General features: G+C 48.2%; 1 protein-coding gene across 1 annotated transcript; it reads left to right on the forward strand.

Annotated features, from left to right (window-relative positions):
* Positions 1-1683: 1683 nt before the first annotated feature.
* Positions 1684-8745, forward strand: BANF2 (BANF family member 2; the record flags this gene model as incomplete). Its single annotated transcript, XM_081256703.1, has 2 exons — positions 1684-1809; positions 8599-8745. 2 exons carry the CDS (start codon positions 1684-1686, stop codon positions 8743-8745), a joined length of 273 nt encoding a protein of 90 aa, XP_081112829.1.
* Between the last annotated feature and the right edge of the window lie 4591 nt (positions 8746-13336).

The following is a 13336-nucleotide window of genomic DNA, read 5'->3' on the forward strand; positions in this document are numbered from 1 at the left end:
TGCAGCTGGGATGCAGTGGGGCAAGGAGCAGACCTGGGGCACCTCCCCACCTCGGAGATGTAGTTAGATGCCCCCAGTCTGAGGAGCAGGGCAGCAGGCAGGACATAGATCAAGGATACACACCTGTGAAGATCTCCACTCAACCACCAGCCCATGGACTTGAACAGAAGAAACCCAGTAAATTCTGAAGGAGGTTGAGATGCCAAGGAAACTGGCCAAGTAGTGGCCTGAGATTGCCCCTCCCTCAGGGAGATCCCTGAGCTTGTGCCCACAAGAAGTGGGGTGCTACAACAGTGAATCTTCTTGGGAGGCATCAACACCAAGCCCCTCAGATGTTAACAAGGCAGTGGATGGGGACCCACCCAAACCTAGAACTGGGGGCCACCATCTTGTCTGCTGGAGGAGCTGGCTTTACCACAAGGGCAAGGAATCCTCAATATTTCCTCAATACCGTACGTGCTATCGACCAATGGCAACTGAGTGTGTTTCCCACCTTCTCCTTCTCCAAATGGAGAATTCCCCTTCTGGAAATTCTTACTGCAGATATCCTGGTTTTTCCCAACGTTGCTGGCTATGTTGATGATGATGAACTTCAGAATTTAGTTCATAGGTTACCATCCCTTGAGTAGCTACTTCCAGACATGATGGGGAGTATTATGCATCTCACAGAAAATATGAACTCGAGTCTGAATCCAGTAACTGGATGAATCATAGAGCTCCACCCTTTGGGGGAGGGGTGAGTCTATTTCAGCCAACTGTGGGTATTTCTGATGGTTACATAAGGGAAGGAGAGTGTACCTATGTTAGTTCATCAAAGGGGTGGACCATAGTGGGACGTTATGGTTAGTGCCTTCACACCCACCTGCCCTTCTCTGGATAATCATCCTGATTTTGTGCAGGTAACTGTACTTGAACTCACAGCTTGTACAACTTAGAGAAAGCTGACTCCACTCCCAGATCCAGGACTGGACATATGGCTGGATGAGGCTCTGCTTGGAATTCCTCAGAAATAGTTTCTCTCTCTTTAGAAACTTCTTCCTTTGGGGTTGAGATGTTGTGGCGGGGGGGGGGCATGAGTGCTGGAGCAGCCATTTCATCACCATGAGGGGAAACAACCCCAACCGAAACCAACACAGGGAAGAAAAGTTGAAAGAATCAGAGAAAAGGATCTGCAACCCTGATGGGACCAGACCCACCCTCACTCTTGGGCTTCTGACTTATATCATGTCTTCTTTAATATTTGAGCCAGTTAGAGTTTTCTGTTCTTGCAACCAAACAACCAGCTATTACAGAATGAGATAAAAGCTAAAATAAAAATATGAAAAAAACGCTGGAGAAGGTAGGTTCACTGGCTAAGAGAAGCAGGCTGTTTCTTTAAGCATTTAGGGTGGGAAGGTTGGCAAGGAACCCATCAGAGCTCTTATCATCAATCCCACCCTTTTCACGGGGATTTATTGGGCTTATCTGAGACCATCACTAACGTCCCCACCTAACCTGTGCAGGTGGGGATGCGTATGTAAAGGTTTCAGAGCAGGGCGTTGCACCTGGCATCTAAAAGTCCCCAATAAACGCTGGGCGGTGGCAGGATACTCGCCGTCTGTTAGCCCCAGCTCCCCACCCCAGGAAGGCCGAGGGAGTTCCCCAGCTTCCTAACCATCTCCCTCCCCATGGCTGTTGCAGAGCATGGACCACATGTCTCCCAGGCTGAGAGCCTTCCTCTCTGAACCCATTGGAGAAAAGGATGTTGCCTGGGTAGATGGGGTCAGTCGTGAGCTTGCAATCAATCTGTGCACCAAAGGTTTCAACAAGGTAATTCCTCTTTTCTTGTTTCTCCAACTTCTCTTTCAACCTGTATTCCCATAATCCTGCCAGATGGCAGCCAGTGCCACGTGTCCCTGCCAGTGGCTGTCAGAGAGCAAAGCTGCCACTTGGCCGGGTGCCACATGCTTGGCTGGAGGCTACTGACCCCGCATGCTTGGGCAGCCGCCAGGGTCCACAGATAATGGGCAAATCGAATCACTGTGGTTCAGAGCAGCTGGGCTGTGCATGACTCACTTGGTGTTCAAACACCCAGGGGTCGACAGAAGTGAGCCAGCCACCCGAGTCTGGGGCCGAGCTGTCAGGATGGATGGTTTGGGTGCACTCCCCACCCCCATGAAGAGACACAGGGGTCTCTTGTCCTATCAGGCCATGGCAGGTGGAGTCATAGCAGCCTGGTGTCTACACCAGAGTACGAGGAAGTGAGTTATTTTAAGATGTCACTAGCAGTCTGAGAACAGCCTCGATGATGGCCGATGGAATCAGAACGTTCTCTTCTATGCAACTGTTTCTATGGTGCTATTATATAAGGCTGCATGAACCTTAGGAGAGGATGGGAGATATTCCCAAAGAGAACCCAGAGAAAGTGAGCGGGTGGGAATTCACAGGAGCATTGCACACTCGGTCGAGAGAGGCACCACCAGCAGAGGTACTGCTGCTCATTCCCTTCGGCTTTAAAGTCAGCCCTCACCCCTGGGCGGGAAGAGGCTGCAGAGATGCCCAGGGAGGCGGGGAACCGCTGAGTGCGCAGCTGATGGTGAGATTGGTTTGCATTGGCCCAGCGCACGGCTGTGTCCAGGGGGCAGCTGCACGACTGGGCCTGTGGTTTTCTGATTGACATGCTGCCCTGCACCACTTGTTAAACATTCTGAATATCACCCGAATCTACCACAATCTAATACCCGATAGGTGGGATTGTCAGGAAGACAGATTGAGCAGAGAGGACCATTCCCAAGCAGAGAGTACAGCAGGCAAGCCTGATTAGGGAAGACATTTTAAATTAAAAATTATTTTTTAGGGCTTCCCTGGTGGAGCAGTGGTTAAGAGTCCGCCTGCCAATGCAGGGGACACGGGTTCGAGCCCTGGTCCGGGAGGATCCCACATGCTGCGGAGCAGCTAGGTCTGTGTGCCACAACTACTGAGCTTGCGCACTGGAGCCCATGAGCCACAACTGCTGAGCCCACGTGCCTGGAGCCCGTGCTCCGCAACAAGAGAGGCCACTGAAGTGAGAGGCCCACGTACTGCAATGAAGAGTGGCCCCTGCTTGCCACAGCTGGAGAGAGCCCACGTGCAGCAACGAAGACCCAGTGCAGCCAAAAATAAATAAATAAAGTAAATAAATTTTAAAAAGATATATTTTTTAGAAGAAATGATCGTCCCTTTTACTTTTCTATTGTGGTGTAACATATCCACACTGATGTGATGGGTTCAGCTCAGTGAGTTTTTACATAGATATACATGCATAGACCCACCACCTGGATCCGGTGATCAGGATCCTCGAGAATTCCAGAAGGTTCCCCTGTGTCTCTTGCCAGTCAACTCCACCCCCCACTCCCAGAAGTCACTGCCATTCTGGCTTCTACCACCATTGGTTTAGTGTCTCCATAGTTGTGAGGTTTTGTTGTTGTTCAGCCATACTCATCGTTCAAAAAATATTTTAATCTACATACAGTAAATTTCACCTTTTTTTAGTCCACAGTTCTGCAAGTTTTGACAAATGCATGTAGTCATGTAGCCACTACCACAATCAAGGCCTAGGACAACCCCATCATGCCAAAATGTTCCCCTTACCCTTCACATTTCCCACCTTCAGCCCCTGGCAACTACTGATTTGTTTTCTGTCCCTATAGTTTTGCTTTTTCCAACTTGTTTCAAGTGACTATAGGTAGGATGAGAGGCATATTAAAGATAAAGGAGTGAATGAATAATGGGAAATTTTCAGGCATCCGAGAACTTGCTACACAGAGTCAGGGCTATAGGGAAGGAGGACCTGGCCAGGTCCCTGGAGATCTGCTCCTCTGTGTTTCCCACCTCCTGGCTAGCTGTGACCAGCCCTCCCCTTTGAGGCTCTACTCATTCCAAGGGCCACTAATTCCAGGCACTGATGCCAGGGGTTCACCTTCTTCCTTTGCTTTGAGCCCCTCACTCACCTGTGAATGAGATGAGAGGTCGCTGTCTCCACTTGACAAACAAGGAGACAGAGGCTCTGGAAAGTGAGTGCCTTGATCGAGGTCCTGAGTGAGGACAAGAATGGCCATGGAGTATATGGTCACAAACCACCCAAGAAGATCAGGACCAGGAGGTCACCCTGGCAGGGAGGGGGCTTACACTGAGATTTGGTGATGAGACCCTGAATCGAGTGCTGGAGCCTGGCTGGGCCTATAAGAGGATCCAGGAGGAGACCCCAGTGTCGTGCACCTACAAGATGAGCAGGTGCTTCGGGGGGGGCCGGGGCCGTGGGCGGGGCCAGCAGTAAGAGGCAGGCAGATCCCGGCAGGGCGGCCGGCTCAGAGGTATCAAAAAAAAAACGCAGATTTTGGGCTTCCCTGGTGGCGCAGTGGTTGAGAGTCCGCCTGCCAATGCAGGGGCCACGGGTTCGTGCCCCGGTCCGGGAAGATCCCACATGCCGCGGAGCGGCTGGGCCCATGAGCCATGGCTGCTGAGCCTGCACGTCCAGAGCCTGTGCTCCGCAACGGGAGAGGCCACAACAGTGAGAGGCCTGCGTACCGCAAAAAAAAAAAAAAAAAAAAAAAAAACCCAATGGAGGGGGGTGAATTTCCAGGCACTCAGTAGATTCAGAGTCATGCGCAGTGCCCTATGGGGTTACTCCAACAGCGTGGAAGTAAGTTTCACATCCCACAGAATCTGGTTTGGCTCAGTAGCCTTTGAAGACCCTACAAAGTCATAGCCACGAGCCTAAATCTTCCTTCTGAAACATACTTGGAAGATGAGGGAGCAGCAAATGTTCTGGATGCCCACCTGTTCCCCGAGTCTCTCTCACCTAATAGAACCAGCACCTGATGTTTGCTCCATGTCAGGCACTGATCTGAGTACATTACATGTACTTATTTCATTTAATTACCAAAAAATCCCATAAAGTATACTCTTTCGTCTCTATTTTACTGATGAGAAAACAGGCACAAAGCAGCCAAGTGCATCACTCAAAGTCACTCAAGGTTAGAGAAACGAAATCTGAATCTGGCAGACAGGCTCTGGGGTGGGCAGTAGGGCAAGGGACCACCCCCCCACAGCCCTGCCTGATGCCTGGACCCTACAAGGAGTCAGTCACAGAAGCTTGGGGTTACCCTATGCAGGGCTGCCAGGTAAAATACAGCACGCTCAAATTAAATTTGAGTTTCAGTTAAACAATGTCTTAGTGTAAGTGTGTCCTAGGGAGACAGGCAGGAGGAAGAAAACACAGTGGATTGAACATTCACACTTCAGACAAGGAGTTTTACGCTGGAAAGACTGACCCAGGCTGGATTTGAGAGGTTGTCTTTGGCACTCAGTGGCCCTGAAGGCTGAAGAGCCAACGTCCAGTTAGAGAAAAAGAAAGTTGTTCATCACACAACAAAGCCTGGTGGTGCTGTAAAGTCCATTCACCACAGGCGCTGAGGGGCTGGGAACTGGCAGGGGGTAAGTTTGACAGTGAGGGGCCGAAACTACGTGTCTCTGTTTGAAAGGCCAGGTGTCGTAATGGAGATGGAAATTTTTTTTTTTTTTTGGCCGCTCCATGGGGGATCTTAGTTCCCTGACCAGGGATCGAACCTGTGCAGCCTGCAGTGGAAGCACGACGTCTTAACCACTGGACCGCCAGGGAAGTCCCTGAAATTTTTAATGAGCGTGGACCAGGACCTAATCTGTGGGCCCAGTGCAAGATGAAGATGGGCGGCCCCTTGTTGAAATTCATCAGGAATTTCAAGATGGTGGCAGCACAGAAGCAAACCAAGTGGGGCTCTGAGCTCAGGGCCTGTGTGACGGCATGGGTCACTCACCAGGGACCCCGGACTCAAATATCGCTACTGTTTCGCAAGGAACAGGCACGGCACACTGGAGGCTGGTCCAGACCTGCTCACGATTGGGATGTGGAGTTGAGAGAAGTCTTCCCTCGAGCTGCCATCCTGCCACATGGGCAAAGGCTGCTTTGGGAAGGAACGAACATCCCTGGCCAGGGTGGCAGGAGGTGGGGACGTCTGTCAGGGTATCTGCGTCACTCTCCCTGCAGCCAGGTTTTTCTGAGCTTTGGCCCAAGGAGGCAGAGGGTGGCTCCTCTTCCCCCAGGTTAGGGGCTCGCTCTCCAGAGCCCGCAGAGAAACCCAGAGGGCTTCCTTCCATCGGGGCCATGATGGGAGCCTACGACTCCTGCTTCCCTGGGGAGCAGGGAGAAGCAGGCCGACTTCCCAAGAGAAAGGGCAGAAGGGAGCATCAAGTTGCCACTTGGGTCTGGAGGCCAAAAGATGAGGCCCTCTTGCCTGTGGCTTTCCTGGAAAGTTTGCCTCTGGTCCTGCGAGCCACGAGGTCCCTGGCGTCCTGGCTGCTGGGCGTGGAGGGACATGGAAGCTCTGGTTACCAGAGCAGCCGATGCCAGGCCTCAGGATGGCGGAGGTGCCAGGCCAGGCCACGGATGGGTGGGGTGTGCTGGAATGGGGCCGAGGACAGGAGTCTTACCTCCAGGGTTCTCAGTGACCCATCTGGAGAATGGACGGGGTGCATGTCAGGATCCGAAGCAGGAAAACGTATCAGGGGTCTGAGCCTGCCCATGGTGCTCAAAAGCGTCACTTACTACTATTATCATCAATGTTCTCTCTCCTGGGACAAAGCTCTGCACCTCCCATACCTACTGCAGCAACGGGCTCAATCAACATTCAGTAAATGTTCATTTTTTAAAACGTTGAATTAAAAAACATCTCAGGGACTTCTCTGGTGGCGCAGTGGTTAAGAATCTGCCTGCCAATGCAGGGGAGATGGGTTCGAGCCCTGGTCTGGGATGATCCCACATGTCGTGGAGCAAATGCGCCCATATGCCACAACTACTGAGCCCGCATTCCACAACTACTGAAGCTTGCGCGCCTACAGCCCATGCTCCACAACAAGAAAAGCCACTGCAATGAGAAGCCCGCACTCTGCAATGAAGAGTAGCCCCAACTCGCTACAACTAGAGAAAGCCTGCGTGCAGCAACGAAGACCCAGCGCAGCCAAAAATAAATAAATTACTTAATTAATTAATTAAAAAAAAAAACCTCAGTAAACTCACCCCTGAAAAGACAAGGATGCTGACAAAGTGAAGTGAGATCATTCTAATCAATTACACTGCTTTTTCAAAAAAGATGATTAAAGTAGCAATTTAAAATGACCATGAAATCCTAGCTTTTGTCTCTTTTCAACAACTGGATATGGACTAAAAATTTTTTTAAAACCCCAAACTCCAATGCTTGGGTATATTTTATGACTGGAATTCAGCTTTTATTCAATTTGTCTTTTAAAAAATGCATTCATTTTGGTTAAGATGAAGTTTGCTTGGTTTCATGTAAGTGAAATACATAGACGCCAGTGGGTTTTCCTGGAGGGGGCCCAGGACTCAAGGCCTGGACACTGGTTCCCATTCATTCCAGGCCGGAGAGCCGGGCACTGAACGTGGCCTTCCCCGTTCATGTCCCGGCCAGTCTGTGGCCTTGGATGTCTCTTTCTCCTTGTGGCCCTTGCCCCTCATGACTATCAGTGATGAAACAGCACGAGAGGAATGAAAAGCTGTGGGACCAGGACTCAGAAAACCAGAGAACACCATACAACTTTGACTTGTGGGGCACTTAATCTTTACATGTGTTTTTCATCCACAGAGACCCTTCAGAAGAGGAAAAGGGGCAAGGTTCAGTGTGCTTGATACCTTGTCTGCTCCTCCCACAGGGCTGTGTCTTCCAGGACAAAAAAGGAATTTGCATTTCTCCACTGGTCTCACACTGAATTCACTTAATCCAATTTGCAGGGTGGGGCGGGGCAGGTGAAGGGCCTTCAGAAGATGCAGAAACTGAACCCCAGGCTCCTCGGGTTCTCACTTCATGTTAAGTGAGTTGCCTGGAGTCACGCGGCGGGTTTGCAAAAACAAACTGATACTAAGGTGCCCTTCACCTGCCAGTCCCAGGTGCAGTGGTTCTCAGTTGAGGGAGATTCTGTCCCCTGGGGGACACCTGGCAATGTCTGGAGATGGTCATGATTGTCACAATTCAAGGTAGGGGGTGTACTGCTGGCATCTAGTGGGTACAGGCCAGGGATGCTGCTAAACTTCCAACAATGCACCTAAACACAGAATTATCCCAAATGCAACAGTGTCAAGGGTTAGAAACCCTGTGCTTGAACCATTGAGAAAGTGGCAGGGTAGGGAGCACCTCTAATTCCTGTGTGTGTTTCAAAGAGAGAAATATCAGATCCGAGGCCTGAAGGGAGCATCAGAGGTACACGAGGCTCTTGCTACTCAAAGCATTGTTCCAGGACCAGCATTAGAAATGCAGAGTTTCAGGCCTTACCCCAGACTTACTGAGTCAGATCCTGCCTTTTTAACAAGATCTCAAGGACATGTTCAGGTTCCTTCCAAGCTAGAGGGCCCCCAAAGCCACCTGTAGAGATGAACATTTTAACTTGACCTCACATCTCACCCAGGCCAGTGTCCGAATCCACTTCGCCAGGGACAGCCCTTCTCCCTTGAACCTGACCTGTGTCCCCTCCTTTGATTTGCCAGGGGAGGAAGAGCACAGCTGAGTATGTTTCCCGTGTTCCTCCATGCAGGCCTACATCCTGTTGGGACAGTTCCTTCTGATGCACAAGAACGAAGCCGAGTTTCAGAAGTGGCTCATTTGCTGCTGCGGTGCCACCGAGTGTGAGGCCCAGGAGAGCTCGAACTGCCTGAAGGAGTGGTGCTCCTGCTTCCTGTAGACCCTCCCCCCATACTGCCACTAGGAAATGATACCTCTGCACTGACTCTGGACTCCAAGGCGTTATTTTTCTTTTCCACTTTGATACACATTTGTTATAAAAAGTAGTTCAAGAATGTAAAGAAGAAAGATAGATCAATGGAACAGGATAGAAAGCCCAGAGATAAACCCACGCACATATGGTCACCTTATCTTTGATAAAGGAGGCAGGAATATACAGCGGAGAAAGGACAGCCTCTTCAATAAGTGGTGCTGGGAAAACTGGACAGCTACATGTAAAAGTACGAGATTAGATCACTCCCTAACACCATACACAAAAATAAGCTCAAAATGGATTAAAGACCTAAATGTAAGGCCAGAAACTATCAAACTCTTAGAGGAAAACATAGGCAGAACACTCTATGACATAAATCACAGCAAGATCCTTTTTGACCCACCTCCTAGAGAAATGGAAATAAAGACAAAAATAAACACATGGGACCTAATGAAACTTAAAAGCTTTTGCACAGCAAAGGAAACCATAAACAAGACCAAAAGACAACCCTCAGAATGGGAGAAAATATTTGCAAATGAAGCAACTGACAAGGGATTAATCTCCAAAATTTATAAGCAGCTCATGAAGCTCAATTAAAAAAAAAAAACCCAATCCAAAAATGGGCAGAAGACCTTAAATAGACATTTCTCCAAAGAAGATATACAGACTGCCAACAAACACATGAAAGAATGCTCAACATCATTAATCATTAGAGAAATGCAAATCAAAACTACAATGAGATATCATCTCACACCAGTCAGAATGGCCATCATCAAAAACTCTAGAAACAATAAATGCTGGAGAGGGTGTGGAGAAAAGGGAACACTCTTGCACTGCTGGTGGGAATGTGAATTGGTACAGCCACTATGGAGAACAGTATGGAGATTCCTTAAAAAACTAAAAATAGAACTACCCTATGACCCAGCAATCCCACTTCTGGGCATATACCCTGAGAAAACCATAATTCAAAAAGAGTCATGTGCCAAAATGTTCATTGCAGCTCTATTTACAATAGCCCAGAGATGGAAACAACCTAAGTGTCCATCATCGGATGAATGGATAAAGAAGATGTGGCACATATATACAATGGAATATTACTCAGCCATAAAAAGAAATGAAATTGATCTATTTGTAATAAGGTGGATGGACCTAGAGTCTGTCATCCAGAGTGAAGTAGGTCAGAAAGAGAAAGACAAATACCGTATGCTAACACATATATATGGAATTTAAGAAAAAAAAATGTCATGAAGAACCTAGGGGTAAGACAGGAATAAAGACACAGACCTACTAGAAAATGGACTTGAGGATATGGGGAGGGGGAAGGGTAAGCTGTGACAAAGCGAGAGAGAGGCATGGACATATATACACTACCAAACGTAAAATAGATAGCTAGTGGGAAGCAGCCGCATAGCACAGGGAGATCAGCTTGGTGCTTTGTGACCACCTAGAGGGATGGGATGGGGAGGGTGGGAGGGAGGGAGACGCAAGAGGGAAGAGATATGGGAACATATGTATATGTATAACTGATTCACTTTGTTATAAAGCAGAAACTAACACACCATTGTAAAGCAATTATACTCCAATAAAGATGTAAAAAAAAAAAAAAGTGATTTCCAAGAGGGTGGTAAAAAAAAAAAAAAAAGAATGTAAAGAAGGACAAACAAGAAAAATGACCCCCAGATTCTACCACCCAGAAGTGGCCATCATTCACCTTATTCACCAGTATCATGCCAACTGTCTCTTAGCATAAATTTATCTAAAGGAATGGATAATTTTATTTAAAAATGGGAATTAAATGTTAAGTCAGCATAGCAGTTATCTATTGCATAACAAATGAACCCAAAACGTAGCTGCTTCACGCACACAATCATTTTGTCTCGCTCAGTTTCTGAGGGTCAGGAACTGAGAGATACTTAGTTGGGTGGGTCTGTCTCAGGGTCCCCTGTGAGGTTACAAACTGTGGGCCGGGGAGCAGGTTGGTGGGGGCTAGGGGACCCACTTCCAAGAAGGCTCCTCACGTGGCTGGTGGCCCAAGGCCACAGCTGGTCTCCAAGTGGGCCTCCCTCGGGCTGTAATGACCTGGCATCTAGCTTCCCCCAGAGCGGGTGACCCAGGAGGGAATAAGAGAGCAGGAAGCTGCAGTCTTTTATGACCTAGACTCTGATTCACACAACATCGCTTCTGCCTTGTTCTAGTTTTAGAACCAAGTGCCTACATCCTCAAGGGAGAATTAAACTTTCTTGAAATAGCAAATAGTATGCAAACATTTTTAAGAGCATCACAGACAGATTTTTGAGGTATAATTTACATATGGTAAAACTTGCCCTTTTTAGGTGCATAGTTCTATGAACTTTGACAAATGCATTGTCCTGTAACCGCCACCATCATGGAGATAAACAGCATCTTCGTCACCCCAGCGAGTTCCCTGGAGCCTCCCTGTAGTCATCCCTCACTGCTCCCCAGCCCTTGGCAACCAAGGGTCTGTCTTCTGTCCTTAGACTTTGGACTTTTCCAGAAAACTGTATAAATGGAATCACACAACATGTAGCTCTTTGAGGTACATTGTCTTCTTTTACTTGGTATAATTCAGTTGGGATGAATCCACGATACAGGCTTCTTAAACTTAAGAAACGTAGCAGGTGTTGTTGGTGTCCAGCCCATATCCTGGTGGCATTTACTGTTCTAGGAGAGTCCGTTACTTCTCTCAAAAGCACCTGAATCTCCTCAGCCTGAGGGGTTCTCTGGCTGCAGGAGTGGGGTCAGCCCATGCACAGGGCAGGGAGGAAGTGCCTGGGAGTTAACACCCAGAGGAGCCGTTAATCATGGGTGGAAGTTGATGGCCAAATGCCCCAGGTCCTCTCCCTGTGGGTGGGACAGCTCGGAGGCAGTTTTCCCCAGCTCTCCACTGGAGCTAAGCTGAGCTTCTCATAGAGTGGCCCCTGCTCTTTAACACCCGGCCTAGCTTCCTTCCCCTCCCTGCCTTGAATTCCCCCTCCCCTACCAGGGCTTCCTGGGACCACCCTCTATACACAATGAAATACTCAAATTTTAGAGCCTGTTTCCAGAAGAACCTAACCTAAGACCACAGTGTTAAGATTTAATTTTATTCTAACAGAAGAAAAAAGTGGAACTGCACCGAAAGAACTGCTGAACTTCACTGAATTTTTTTCTCCATCACTAGATATAGTAATTTCTAAATCAATTTCTTCTGAGTTTAAAGAATAATGTGGAGAAAACAGTAAGAGAGAAGTTAGAATTATTAGGTTTATTTTAAACTTTGTTTTTCAATATTAGATGGTACAAACTCCTACCAAAGAAAGAAATAAAAGTAAAAAGAAATTAACACTTTTACTTCGTCCCTCTCATTTCTTAGTTGGTTTTATTGTTACTTTTAATTTGTGAAGGTTTAGATAGCGTATGCGTTCTTCCCATAAGCATACCCCCTGCAGTTACTTAGTTTTAGTTGTATATTTAAGAGCTTATCATTAATCTTCGTACCATTATTTTAAAAATCATAGCTTTGTCATTCCTGAATTCTTTATTTCGATACATCTCTTTGTTCATCGAGTTGGATCACTGTATCAGTCAGAATAGGCCACAGAATGCTGCTATAACAAACAAACCCCCAAATCTCAGTGATTTAGCCAACCAAGGTTGATTTCTCTCTCATGGTACATGTCCAGTATATGTCATCAGGAGAGCTCAGGAAATGAAATGTCTGTGAGGAAGAGGGGTCGACACTGACTCTTGGCCCAATATCTGTAGTTTGGGGGCATCCATGACTCAGTACATGATTCCAATGGGTATTTATAGAGTGGATAAGGTTCTGAGCATGGTTAGACACTGTGGGAAAAGCAAGGGAAATAAATATGAGTTTCTGTGGTTTCCAGGAGCTTACAGCCCAGAAGTGATGGGAGAGGGGAGGGCAGAACAGCCCAGAGGTGGTGGTGGAGGTGCAGGTGGGGGTAGGGGCTGTGGCCAGGGGGCAAACAGCCAGTAAAGGGGTCTCTGTGTCAGGTGCGGGTCACGCTTTATCACCGTGGGCAGCTGACCTCAACCCTGCTGGAGTTGAGGTGTAGGAGTTGAGGTTCAGGAGTCAGTGTAGACACGTGTTAATTCACCCCACCCTGGGGTGTCCATCACACCTTCTCTGTCGTTTGTTGAGGACTACTCCCCTGGGGAGTTAATCACTCAGCTCCCAAGCCAGCCTCGTGGTGAAAATGAACCCCACTGAGAAGGTGTTCAGGCTCAGAGCGCAGGCACAGGCAGCCAGGTGTCGGCCAGCCACGTGCACCCAGGCAGTGATGGCAGGGCACACGGCAGGGCAGGACACTGACAGCTCTGCCGCAGGCGGGGTCTGGAGTAACCCTGGCTTTGAGAACAGAATCCACCCCTCACCACTAGTTCTAAGACCTTTGGAAAGTCAACCTCTCAGCCCAGCTTCCCAGCTGTAAAATGGTGATAATAACAGTATCTACTCAAGCGTCCAGAAGATTAAAATTCCTGCACCTGGTAAGAGCTTCATGTGTGGTAGCTCTAAAAACCTAAGTTTTAAAAT

The sequence above is a fragment of the Mesoplodon bidens genome (genome assembly GCF_964165515.1).
Source record: "Mesoplodon bidens genome assembly, chromosome: 15".
Classification (NCBI taxonomy): domain Eukaryota; kingdom Metazoa; phylum Chordata; class Mammalia; order Artiodactyla; family Ziphiidae; genus Mesoplodon; species Mesoplodon bidens.